Source organism: Micrasema longulum, unplaced genomic scaffold, assembly GCF_059751315.1.
Source record: "Micrasema longulum isolate JH-2025_06_02 unplaced genomic scaffold, ASM5975131v1 h1tg000056l, whole genome shotgun sequence".
NCBI lineage: Eukaryota > Metazoa > Arthropoda > Insecta > Trichoptera > Brachycentridae > Micrasema > Micrasema longulum.
Window position 1 is genome coordinate 195,828 of NW_028277263.1, and position 13,922 is coordinate 209,749.

Consider the following 13,922-nt stretch of genomic DNA (forward strand, 5'->3'; position numbering starts at 1 on the left):
ATCCAAATTTCTTCAATTCTTCCATTTGTTAATTTTAGTGAAGTTAAAGAGCTGAAACCTTTACCGTGATTTTCACAAAAAATGGCGCTACATAGATTATCCGACCATACATATATATAACATACATCAGAGTTTTACTAGGCCTGGCTGTTTTCTGAAAAATGCACGTCTTAGGTTCTGTGGTCAGCCAGACTTAAAAAATCATTAAAACTGGTCAAATACATAATTTAATTCTTTTTTGTATTATAAGAAAACAAATGTGTGCATTATTCATCATTTGTCAAAGTAATAAACATTCCAACGGTGGTGTAGATTTGATTATTCACTCTTTTCACTAAAGTGCTATTATTTCAGTTTCTCTTTTCTACTGCTGGCTGCTTTGCCACAACCAAAACAATGAGATGGTACCTGGTAGTTATCGCTCTTTTTACGTATTATTGCCAAAGGTTTTTGGAGTTTGTGACGCTGTGGGGTAGCACGGAACAATCATTAAAGTTTTCATTTAGGCTCCATATTACCTATCTATTATATTGTGCTTTCAGTCAGTCCATCGTGTGTTGTCACATTACACAAATAAATCAAAAGATAATTTTGTTGCATGATTTATCTAAGTATTATCTTTTATTTGATGATCCGAGCCTTTTGCTCACCCAGTGATTTGTCTGCCGTAACCTTAAACTGGAATAAATAAAATAAAGGTTCGAGTCAAATTTAAAAAAATGTTTTTTTACAATAAACAAAAGCGACGAAACAGAGTATTAAAAAAATAAAGCATAATTACATAGCAATGAAATACATATTAATAGTAATAATAGTAAACAAAAAAATCCCACAAAGGCATGCCCTGTTCGTGGGTATACAAGAAAATGTTAATGAATTTTTGCTCCTATAAAAAATAATAGACAGTTATGATATTTTTGTGCAACATAAGAAAGAAAAAAAAATTTTGCTGTAAAAGATAATATGGCATTTTTTTTACAGTAATTAAAAAAGGAAATAAAAAATATTTAAAAAAAAACAAAAATATTCCTTATTATTAAAGGGCAACAAAATAAATCATAGAAAAAAAGATTTCATATCTTTAGTTTGAATCCAGGATAGTGCATGTTTTTTAAAAGAAGGAAAATTTAAAAGTATGGAATCAATTAAACATTATCAGTAAAAAAATAATTAAAAAATGTTGGGCCTATAAAATATATATGTCTCTGTGCGAGCCTCGTTTTACAATGTCGTATTTCTAAAACACGATTCCTTCTTTGACTTGATCTATTTTAATTACTTGTAAATAAATTTTAAAATTTAATGAAGTTTTAAATACTTTAAACGTGAATTTAAATGTTCGTAAGACGTGTTGACCTTTTTTCAAACTTATTACCCCATTTAGTGCACGTGACCAGGACGCGGCGATCGGTGTAATAATAATGTTTCAAATTTATCGTTCCTTCATTTTTATTTTTTTGACAAAAGATTTTTTGGGATAATGTGTTATTATGACCATAGTAAATTGACCTCTAAATGTTTTTTAAGACAGTCATTTTAAATTTCTTTAAATGTTACCTCAAAATGAATATTTTAGGTAATATTTTTAAATGACTTTGTAACGTACGCGTTACCACGATGAAAGTTTCGCCGGTTCGTCACCCGCGTCTGCCGCAGTCAAGCTTCCCGGCGTAAGTGGGAAGCCGCCCTCCCAGACAGAGCCAAAGACAAAGTCGGAAGGTAGGAGCACAGCTGCGCCGACCGCAAGTCAACCTCAATAGCCCTGAAAAGGACTTTCCACCCGGTCCAAGTGGTGCAGAGAGGCGAAGGCAGTCAGCAGGCAGAGCGGAGCGAAGAGCGAAGTGCAGGAAGGCGAACAGGACGGAGAACGGAATAAAACACGTGTGAACTGTTCAGAGTTAGGAACTCAACTGATTTAATATTTCCATTTGACCGCCTTATAAAGCGGTGCGCGTCGGGCTCCGTGAGTCGGCCATCCCACCCGCGCCGGCTGCCTCGGAGTGGTGGGGGTAATCTTTCCCCGCCACTCGCTACATGCCGCCGGCCGCAGGTGGCGTAAATACGGGCGCTCAATGCCCGTACGGGCCATTTCGTCGGCAGCCGCGACGCGCGCAACATGACATTTACATAATATATTTTTATACATTTTATTCATTTTAACCTAGCTATTTTTCCCCGGTAATACTGAGGCCAGGCTCGAAAGTGACCATTTTATCTTTATTGAGAGCCCAGCCATCAGTTCTATACATTTACCGGGGATCCTTTCTAATTATTGTATTATTTTAATTTATTCGATTTTACGCGTCCGGAACACTCCCCCCGTGCAGCTAGTCTGTACTATTTTCCTGCTGGGCGCGTTGTTCCTCTTCCTTCATTAGTACGGCGATCTTCACCGCTGGTCTGGTGTAGGTGCCGTTGGTGGTCCGCACCTCGACGACTCGTACTTGTCCGTCAGCTGCTGGTTCTGCACGGGTGACTCTGCCGCGAGGCCAAGAATTCCGCGGCAGATTTGGGTCCATGATGAGCGCGAGGTCCCCGACCTGTATTGGAGGCGCGGGCTCGCGCCATTTCTTCCTGTGCGCCAAGGTGGGAAGGTACTCCTTCAGCCATCGGCGCCAAAACATGTCGGCCATTTTCTGGGCGATCCTCCATTGCTTATGAAGGCAGGCCCCTTCTTCCTTTTTGTTATAATATGCCAGAGTTGGCTGTGTATTGGCTGACCCGAGCAAGAAGTGGTTCGGGGTCAGCGGTGCTTCGTCGTTGGGCTTGGTTGACACATGCGTGAGCGGGTGATTGTTCACGGTGTACTCTGCTTCAGCCAATATGGTTTTGAGGGTCTCCTCTCTTGGAGCCTGCTCGTTGAGGGTTGCGTGGAGGGCTCGTTTTACAGATCTCACGAGTCTTTCCCACGCTCCCCCCATATGAGGTGATGAGGGCGGAATGAATTTCCACTCAATTTTGCGAACTGTAAGTTCGGCGAGCATTCTGGGGTCCGCCAGGAGCTCGTCTACGGCCTGTTTCAGCTCTTTGTCCGCTCCCCTGAAGTTGGTAGCGTTGTCCGAGTATAACGCGTGTGGGCAGCCTCTGCGGGCGGCCATCCTTCTTATGGCCATTATGGCGGAGTCGCTTTCGAGGGACGACGCTAGCTCCAGGTGGATCGCGCGTGTGGTGAGGCAGGTGAACAGTGCCCCATAGCGCTTTTCTTTTCTTCGGCCGTTGGTGATCATCATCGGCCCGAAGAAGTCAAGCCCGCAGTGCGTGAACGGCGGCGTCCTGAAGGCCAGTCGGGCCTCAGGCAGTTGCCCCATCAGCGGGGGTTGGGGCCGGCTGCGCAGCGTTTTACACAGCGGGCACCATCGTGTTATCTTCCTCACAGCCCCGCGGAGTCGCAGGATGAGGTAGCTGGCTCTCAGGTCGGCGATCGTCCTCTCGACTCCCGGGTGGCCACCCTTCCGGTGGCTGTGCGTGATCAGCAGCCGGGTGTATGGGCAGGTCCCGTCCATGATAGGCGGCGCGCTGCAGTCCTCTGCGAAGCTCTGTGCCGCTTGGATGCGCGTTCCCATCCGGATGACTCCCTCTTTGTCTAAGAAGGGTGCCGCTGCATGGAGGCGGCTGTGCGGCGGGATAGGCGCCTTTCGTCTCAGGAGCTCCAGCTCTTCTCCGAAAGCCGTCTCCTGGGACCGCTTCAGCAGCATGATTTCTGCGGCCCGTGTTTCTGAGGCGTGAAGTTCAAAGGTCCCCCCTGGGGACGGTAGGGACTCGTGGCGGCGGCATCGTGCGATGAATCGCAGCACCCATGCCGTCGCCCTGACGAGTCGGGTCCACGACGAGAAGCGCTGCACCTGGGGTAGGGCCTCCGTCCGTCTGATGTGGCCCACGAAGTGGCGGGGTTGTTTCCGCTCCAGCGTCTTCTCGTCCGGTTGTTGTAGTAACTTCTTCTCTTTCGGCCAGTCGGCTTCCCCTTTTCTCAGGAAGCCGGGGCCTCCGAACCATAGTCCCGACCTCGCAAGGTCGGGTGGGCCCTTGTCGCGGGTCCCTATGTCGGCTGGGTTGTCCTTGGTGGGGACCCATTTCCAGTCCCGTACGTCTGTGAGCTCGTCAATCTCGCCCAGCCTGTTTGCGACGAACGTGCTGTACCGCAGTGGGTCGGTTCGCAGCCAACACAGGACCGTGCTCGAGTCCGTCCAGAACACGGTTTGGGTGATGAGAGCTCGACTCTCTTTTTTTATGGTGGCGGCCATCCTTGCCGCTAGTAGCGCTGCCTGGAGTTCTAGTCTAGGCACTGACAGAGGCTTTAGGGGGGCCACCTTGCACTTCGCCATTGCGAAACTTGTGGTGTCGGCCCCCACAAAGTATGCCACTGTGCAGCATGCCTGCTCTGACGCGTCGCAGAACACGTGCAGTGTCACGGGTTCTTTCTGCCCTTGCAGCGAGCATCTCGGTATTGTACAGCCGTTCGCTGCCAGCAGGTCGCGCCATTCCAACCACTTTTCGGCGTGGTCCGGTTGCAGCGGTTGGTCCCAACCTGTGTTTGTCCTCCAGATGGCTTGCAGCAATATCTTCGCCCGTATCGTGAGGCACGCAATGAAGCCTACTGGGTCGAAGATACTCATGGCGGCGCTCAACATGCCGCGCTTGGTGGGTCGCTCCGGGATGGCTGCACTTTCGGCTCCGTGCCGAAATATAAATAGGTCGCTCTTGGGATCCCATACGATCCCGAGGACCCGCTCCGTCATTACTTCTTCCCCTATGGTGACTGCTGTATTGGCCCGGTCGTCGGCCTTTACTTCTTCCAGGACATCTGGTTTGTTTGAAGCCCACCCGGTGAGCCGGAACCCGCCATTGCCGAGTACGAGGGTAACATCTCGTACCAGGCTTGCAGCTGTTTCTTCGCTGTCTGTGGCGTCTAGGTAGTCATCCATGTACATATTGTGCTCGATCGCCTCTGCTGCGGCGGGAAATTCTTTCGCGTGTGCTCGTGCGACTGTGTTTCGCACGAATTGCGCGCTGCTGGGTGAGCACTTCGCTCCAAACATCATGGACGCGAAGACAAACGTGTCGGGCTCCTGCCCGTCCTGCGTCCGCCATAGGAACCGCTGCGATTGCTGGTCGGCTTCCCGGATTCTTATCCGCAGGAACATCTCCCGTATGTCGGCCGCGATGGCTACTCGTCCCTCTCTGAAGCGGATCACGTTTCCGAGGAGGGATGAAAGCAGGTCAGGTCCCGTCAGTAGATGGTCGTTCAACGCCGTCCTCTGGAACTGGGCGGCGGCGTCGAACACGACCCTTATCTTGCCAGGCTTGTTGGGGTTTGTCACCGCGAAGTGGGGCAGGTACCATTTGCGCGAATGGTGGGCGTCTACCTCCTCGCGGCTTAGTTTGACGGCGTATCCCTTTTCAATGTAGTCCGCCATCTTGGCGCGATATGCGATCGCCAGTATCGGATCCTTCCGTAGTTTATTTTCCAGGGAGTGCAGCCGCTTCATGGCTGCTTGCCGGTTGCAGGGCAAAGAATCTCCGTCTTTCGCCCACAGTAAACCGGTCTCCCATCGTCCGGATGGTAGTTGTGTGGTTGAGCTGCTCATGAGCTCCGCCGCTCGCACATCTGCGGCGCGGCAACGTTCCAGGGTGGTTACACCTAGCGAGTCAACGGCGAAGCTCTTCTTTACCAGTTCCGCTAAGTCCCTTTCACCCTGGCCGTCTGGGGGTAATTCAAAGGCGGGGTGCACAGCCCCGCCGTAGGTGACGGCTCCTAGGGCCGTCTCGATGGTTAGCCGCCCGTCCTCTTGTAGGACTGGCGGGCCTGTAGATACCATTAGGGTGGCGTAATCAAGACCGATTAACATCTTCGGCTTGATGCCTGGCCCGTGTGTCTTGGTGCTCTTTCGGTTGCGGTGCGGCAGATCCATGACCCGCACCGTCTGTGCCTGGACACCAAATTCTTTGTTTCCTTTAACGAGGATTACGGATACACGCTGTGATTGTAGCGTGTCCGTGTTCCCACTGGCACCGATGAGTCTCAACTCCTCGCAGGCCCCGGTGGCGCCCACTGCACGGGCGACATCCTCCTCGAGGAGAGTTACCGATGAACCCTCGTCTAGTAGTGCGTGGATCTCCATTGACCCACGCGGGCCCTTCAAGGTTACTGGCACTACCTTGAAGGTCACTGGGACTTCCGTTCGCCTTGTCAATAAGACTTGCTCGTTCGGCGTACTGTCCACTCTCTCGCGGTGTAGCGACCGATGATGCCGCCCGTGGCACTCGTCGCACTTCGCCGCTTCACAGGTGGTCGTTTTGTGTCCCGGTTCCAGGCATCCGTAGCACACGAACTTGGCACGCACAATTGTCCACCTCTCCTCTACCGTTTTCCGGAGAAACTTCCGGCATTGTCCGAATGCGTGTCCACTCATGTCGCAGAACAGGCATTTTTTGTCCTGAGTGAGAAACACGTGCCTTTCTTGGGTACGCCTTTTCTCCACTCGGGCGGGTTCCGTGCTGATCCCGATGCAACCCGCATTCGGTATTGCACCGGTCAGTCTCGCTAGCCACAGTGCCAGATCCCTGGGGGTAGCTTTCCTCACGGTATCCGCTCGTGACATAATCCACATCATCCTCTCGACTCGTGGCAGCTTCTGAGTCATCTCGGACAGAAGCTTCGGGGAGGAGAGGTGGCTTCCATCGAGGCCCTCTACGGTCGATACGACGTTTCTTATCGCGACCGCGTAGTCCGTCAGGGCCTCCAGGGATGCGTTGTCGGCCAGTTTAGGGAGTTTTCTTATCCGCTCCAGTACTCTGTCCACGACGATCTCCGGGTGTCCAAAGGCGGCCTCTAACATCTTCACAATGTCCGGCACATTTCGGGGATCTACCAGCAAAGACGACACTGTGGCCTTGGCCCGTCCTGTGAGGGCTCGTTGCAGACGGAGAATGTTCTCCGCGTTTGTAAGGGAGCACATCTGTGTCGATTGATCAAATTGCGCCTTAAATATTCGCCATTCTAGCGGGTCGCCGGAGAATTGCGGTAGATCCCTAGCGCCGGTTTGCCTCGCCATGAACGTGTGCCACTCCGGCGGCTGTCTGTATTTCGTCACAGGCTCGCCGGTGGCACCCGGCGGCATGTATTCCGTGGGTAGCCCCTCTTGTACCCACGCGCTCACCGGGTCACGAAACTCGTAGCCCCCCAGTGGTATAGTACGTGCCGCTACGGGCTCGCCTGGCCCGGCGGCGTAGCGTACGTCGGCGTCCTCCCTTCGGCTGTGTGCAGGTGGCGCCTCATTGTCCCGATGCCGCTCATTGTAGCGGCCTTGTAAATGTGCGTTTGTCGCTCCGGCGTAGGCCGGCTCAGCGGCGTAGCGTGTGTTGGCGGGCTCCTTCATCCTGGAGTCCGTCTCTGCGACCGGGTGCCTCCGTGGCACCCCGTCTCTCACCCGGCCGCTGTCGTAGTGGCTCGGCGGAAATGTGTACGCCGCTCCGGTGTCCTCCGGATCAGCGGCGTAGCGTGTGTTGGCGGCCTCCTTCGTCCTGGAGTCCGCCTCTGCGACCGGGTGCCTCCGTGGCACCCCGTCTCTCACCCGGCCGCTGTCGTAGTGGCTCGGCGGAAGTGTGTACGCCGCTCCGGTGTCCTCCGGATCAGCGGCGTAGCGTGCGGTGGCGGCCTCCCTTGCTCTGAAGGCTGCTTCCGTGTCGGCGACAGGGCGCTTCCATGCGGCCCCGTCTCTCACCCGGCCGCTGTCGTAGTGGCTCGGTGGATGGATGTACGCCGCTCCGGTGTCCTCCGGATCAGCGGCGTAGCGTGTGGTGTGGCGTGCGGCGGCGGCCTCCCTTGTGCTGAAGGCTGCTTCCGCGTCGGTGACAGGGCGCTTCCAAGCGGCCCCGTCTCTCGCCCGGCTGCTGTAGTAGTGGCTCGGCTGCTGGATGTACGCCGCTCCGGTATCCTCCGGATCAGCGGCGTAGCGTGCGGCGTGGCGTGCGGCGGCAGCCTCCCTCGTACTGAGGGCTGCGTCGGTCCTAGACGCGTCCGACGTCAGCGGCAGCGGCTTGTGAGCCGGTTCCGACGTCCCGTGCGATGTGAGGTCCCTCTCGATGGTGGGCGTGAGGGGGGTTGCCATGTCTCGTCTGGCGTCCTCTCTCGCGTTGGCGGCCTTCAGCGCGGTGATGATCTCGTTGAGGCTGCTCACCTGCCTCTCGTGATGCGCCTCGCGTTCCTCCATCTGTCGGCGAAATGTCGCCGATGAGATGGACCGCTCCGAGGGTGCGGATCCCTCGTCCGAGTCCTTTTGTTCCTCCAGAAGTCCTTGATGAGGCTCCTCCTGGCAGTCGTGTGAAGGCCCTGGCTGGGGCTCCTCCTGATGTGCTCGTACAGACCCCGGTTGGGGCTCCTGAAGCTCCTCTTCGTGCTCCGTGCCGGCGTCTCGACGCGTTCCCGAACGCGTCGACACAGGCGATCTGTTGACCGGCATGCTGTAGGTGTGTTGTAGACTGGAGACCACTGGCGACGATCCTTAGCTCCGAAGGACCAAATGTAACGTACGCGTTACCACGATGAAAGTTTCGCCGGTTCGTCACCCGCGTCTGCCGCAGTCAAGCTTCCCGGCGTAAGTGGGAAGCCGCCCTCCCAGACAGAGCCAAAGACAAAGTCGGAAGGTAGGAGCACAGCTGCGCCGACCGCAAGTCAACCTCAATAGCCCTGAAAAGGACTTTCCACCCGGTCCAAGTGGTGCAGAGAGGCGAAGGCAGTCAGCAGGCAGAGCGGAGCGAAGAGCGAAGTGCAGGAAGGCGAACAGGACGGAGAACGGAATAAAACACGTGTGAACTGTTCAGAGTTAGGAACTCAACTGATTTAATATTTCCATTTGACCGCCTTATAAAGCGGTGCGCGTCGGGCTCCGTGAGTCGGCCATCCCACCCGCGCCGGCTGCCTCGGAGTGGTGGGGGTAATCTTTCCCCGCCACTCGCTACATGCCGCCGGCCGCAGGTGGCGTAAATACGGGCGCTCAATGCCCGTACGGGCCATTTCGTCGGCAGCCGCGACGCGCGCAACATGACATTTACATAATATATTTTTATACATTTTATTCATTTTAACCTAGCTATTTTTCCCCGGTAATACTGAGGCCAGGCTCGAAAGTGACCATTTTATCTTTATTGAGAGCCCAGCCATCAGTTCTATACATTTACCGGGGATCCTTTCTAATTATTGTATTATTTTAATTTATTCGATTTTACGCGTCCGGAACAGACTTTAAATGTTTCATTTTCGAATACAATTTATAAAATATGATATTTATTATTTTCCGACGAAGTTTAAATGACTTGGAGATATTTACAGATTATCTTAAATTTTTTTCCAACATCATCATTCCTTTTCCGAACCTAATGGTATATACCTAAAACATTTTAAGTAGAAAAGGCGTGAAATAGGTATAAAGAACATTAAGGAGAAACATTTTATGTTATATAACAGAAAATATTGAGGTATGAAAAGCTTTAGATAGGTATACAGTGTTTACAGTAAAAAATGAGATAGGTATAGAAAGATTTAGGAAAAGAAATATGTTAGCAGGAAAACCGTAAGACAAAGAGAATTATAGGTAGAAAAAGCTTTAAATAAAGTAAGCTTTAGATATCGAGTGCAATGAATAACGCAGGAGTTCGACACTAAAAGCTCTAAATACATATATTAATATTAAGGTAGAGAAAGCTTTAGATAGACAAACCGTTAAATATCTTAGGATGTATGCAATATTGTTTTATTTGTCATATCGTCACCCGAACTTGTAAAACTCGTCCACAGTGGTCAAAAATAATATTTTGGCGTTTTCCCCTTAGGATATTTATAATCTATATTTATGTGTGTAAAACTTGTATATTCGTAAAGTGTTTCATTACTAAAAAAACTCTTCGTTTTAATTTGCTAGTATAGTCCTTAAAATAAAGCTCGATTAGAATGACAGTTGTTAGCAAAAGTGACGGCATAACTTTGTAGTAACGACTAAGGAGTGATATATTGACACACGAAAAATCAATCGTATCTGGGCATGTTAATTAATTTTTTTAATACGATGCTTGACATATAAATAAACATAATTATATAAAATATCCTTTTTTTATAAAAAAAAAACCAAAATAAACCTGATTATTAACGACGTTCTTACAAGGTTGTCATTTAAAAAAAAAATAGAGATGGACAAATTGATCAATGTAAATCGATCGAATAAAAAAAGAGTTCATTTAATTTTGTTCATGAAAAAAAGTACCAGATGTCTTATTTTGAAGTGAATAATTGTCTTTAACACACTACAATAGGCTTGTTTTTGCATTTTTATGTCAATTTTCGGAAACAGGGTTTCACGTTTGAATGAAAAAACTGATAAAATCGATTTGATCGGTACATGATCAGTGATCAGTACTTTCCCATCACTAGTTACATTAGTTTGGCGCTGTCATTTTAATCAAGCTGTATTTTAAGGACTTTCAAGTATAACCTATTTTTACTCTCTTCAATCACATGTGGTTGGGTTGTGGTCGTGTGGCTAGTTTCTCGAACTCACGGACCAAAGGTCTGTAGTTCGAATCCCACTCTACCCCAACTTGATTCCATTTTCTAATAGTGAGTTATTTTACAACTCGTTGAAAATGGCCCTCAAAATTAAATATTTGGGTAAATCATAAGAACGCAAATATTTATTTAAAAAAAAAAAAAAAAAAACATCATTATAAACTAAAATTTACTCTAAAACTTTAACCCTGAGATTTAAGAGTCGAAAATAGGTTTCGTGTTTATACATACTTTAATTTTATTCATATTGACAAAAAATATACTTAATGCAATAATGTTGTAAGGGTGTAGTGGGTGTACGTACTGTTTATACTACTTAAGTTAAGTTGCTTTTATACTCTCTAGTAAGGGTAAGATAATGTAATGAAAATAAAACTCCATCAACTGTGAATTCTCCCCCTAATTTATATGAAATTTTACTCATACTTAAACTTGTTAGTACTTACTTAAGTACTAACAACACGAAATATATTTTTTACATGAAAATATAAAATACGATATAATTGTTTTACTCTTACAATGAGATACACATTAAAATACTTTATTTAAAATAAAACTTAATTAAAATTTACAAAACTTTTTTGAGTATGTCCAAATGTTTGTAGACAAGGCTGGATTCCACTCTCGTGGGAGTTATCAAGATTGAAGTTTATTGCAACAGGGGGGAAAACATTTTTATTGTATTTTCAAGCGTTGTCTAGTAGATTATATAATTCATCATCATCATTATTCCATGTCCGCTCTCTAGTTGGAGCATACGGCATTCGCAAAGAGCCTCCAGGCATCTCTGTCAGATGCCAGTTCGTATGCGTCCTTCCAAATCAGGTTCGCGTCCCGTAGTTCTGACATAAACTGTCGAAGAGTCAGCAGCGGACGTCCGGAACATCGAGAACCTGATGCCTTGTAAAGTAGACAGGCGCGGTCAAGGCTCTCACGGGGCATCCGCAGAATATAGCCCAGCCAACCGTATCGCCTCCCCTTGATGACAGTTGTCGCTGGAGTTTACTACGTCCGTTCTCTTATTTCCTTATGCCTTACAAAGTATGTGAAATAATTCAGCCAGATGAAACTCACCCACACCAATAAAGGTTCAGCTCTTTTACTTCACAAAGGTCAACGATGGAAGAGTGAGAAAACATAGGCAGAATGCTGAATGTTACACAGTGTGTAAAGTGACCAATTAAATAAGCCAATGACAGGTCTAAACCCCTGTTAATACCAAGTCTTCTATATTTTCAGCTTAAAAATATTTTTCTCTGTTTTCTTCTATATTTTCCCTCTCTGTTGCAAATAATTTCAAGTTAAAATTTTATTTACAAGCTATTGGAAACATAAAAATTATAATATCAAAAACTATTTTTTATAGGTTTTTTCTACCATAGACTATTTATCAACGTTTATTTAAATTTCACTTGTTTTATCACTTTTTAATGAAAATGGTTGTAGGTAATTAACTTTTAATAGTTATCATTACTTATTGATTGTTTGGGTTCGATTCCAGGCAGCGTGGACGTAAAAAAGTAGATTTTAAACATATTTTAATTACAATATTTTATTGTTCCTGGACTGGCAAGACTGATCACTGACCACTTAGCCTTAATATAACAGATGATTGAACTACGGCGCATTTTGTTTACTAATGCAGAGCCTTGTGCACCAATGGGAGCGAAAAGAGGATGATAATGACTTATTGATTAAATTGGCATTCACTTAGTAACACAAATAAATAAATATGCATAAAAAAAAAATTAAATTAATTTATATAACTTTGTAAAAAACGTAAATTAAACATTGTTATTGCCAAATTACATTTTTTATTTAAAAAAAATTATTTGTGTATTTTTCCATACGTATATTTACATAAAATTTTCATTACAAAAATACACTTAAAAAATACATATTAAAATGAAGCCAAACCGTAATTTGGTAAAAATGCCCACAAAAACTTCAGCGTCTGAGTGTGGGCCATTCTTTTTAAAATAATTTATAAGGTTATCGTATATAAATATGGTATGACATAAACATGAAAAGAAAAATTAGATTAATATTTGGTGCTATTACAAAAACAGGATTTTTTAAAATTATATATTTATTTATTATTTTTTTAAACAAAGATAGCCTAGCTGTTCCTTCCATGCCAATCCAAGACTTCAAACCTACTTTAAACTGTATCAGAGATTTAATGTTTTGTATTCCTTTAGGTAGGAGATTGAAGGACCTTGGACCAACATGTAAAGAGTGCCTCTGTGCGAACTTAGTTCTGCATCCTGGCACTGACAGTACACTATCGGATCTATTTCTAATCCAATTTAAATTATTTCTAAATAGTTCCCTGTTTATGTGAAAATATTTCAGGCACTAAAATATAACTATTTTTCTAAAACTAAGGAGTCCACTTTCTACGTATGGTTCATTACTAGGAAATAGTCTATGTTATTTGTTCATAATCTTAATTATACTATTCTGTGCTATTTCTATTGAGTGACTATGCACGTCCAAGACTCCTCCCCATCCTATTATACCATATGTGATTTCTTCCAACTAACTAATACAATGAATTAAACGGGTTATAGTCCCGTTGCCAATGTTGCAGACTCAAGGATCGGAGGTCAGAGGTTCGAACCCTACTCTACCCCAACTTGATTACCATTTTCTAAATGTGAGTTATTTACAACTCGTTGAAAATGGCAACCAAAATTGAAATATTTGGGTAAATTATAAAAAAGCTAATATTTCCATTTCTTTTCATAAAAAATAAAGTATATTTACAAATTTCAAGTTACAAAACATATTCAAGGGAAAATAAAACAAAAGATAGTAATAACTTTATTTGTATGTAAATTACATAAAATCAATACTATTACTCAATGGGAAAAGGGGTAAAGAGGAAAGAGAAAAAAGAGATAGAATACGGAAGAGAAAAGATATGTTTTTTCAAACGTGATGATACTATAGTAACATCTTTGATATTGGATGGGAGATGATTCCGGAGTCGAGTCGTATGAAACATTATTTTTAGAAATAAACATTCGATCATCTAAGGTATTGACGTATCGAACCAATATAAATGAAATAAAATGAAATTAAAACATTGAACTAATGCAACATTACAATTGCATTGTAAAAGTCCACCCCACGTAAAGGAGAGAGGTTCTAATTTTTAGAAGGGATAAATAAGTCATTTTAAAATAAAATGAAGCGTAAAAGTAAAATATGTACGTAGTAAAACGATAGTTTTACAACACCGATAATTAATTTTAATATAAATAATATTAATATCAATTTATTTATGTCTCATTTAAATTAAATTATCTCTACTTATACCTTACACATTGTTAAGTAGGTGCACCGTGCGTAAATATTA

The 13,922-nt window shown here is 45.8% G+C and overlaps 1 protein-coding gene across 1 annotated transcript; it reads right to left on the minus strand.

Moving 5' to 3' along the window:
- Nucleotides 1–2,327: 2,327 nt before the first annotated feature.
- On the minus strand, nucleotides 2,328–8,459 carry LOC148285135 (uncharacterized). The gene is made up of 2 exons (XM_088229736.1): nucleotides 7,793–8,459; nucleotides 2,328–7,390 (listed from the first exon to the last, which is right to left on the minus strand). The coding sequence occupies exons 1-2, from the start codon at nucleotides 8,457–8,459 to the stop codon at nucleotides 2,328–2,330; spliced, it is 5,730 nt and encodes a 1,909-aa protein (XP_088085862.1).
- Nucleotides 8,460–13,922: the final 5,463 nt, after the last annotated feature.

Bases quoted from the DNA above. Each gene is read 5' to 3' on its own strand.
- LOC148285135 (XM_088229736.1), bottom strand. From the start codon at position 8,459: ATGCCGGTCAACAGATCGCCTGTGTCGACGCGTTCGGGAACGCGTCGA. The intron at 7,391-7,792 runs GCTACGCCGCTG...ACCCGGTCGCAG, and splicing joins CGCCGCACGCCACACCACAC to AGACGGACTCCAGGATGAAG.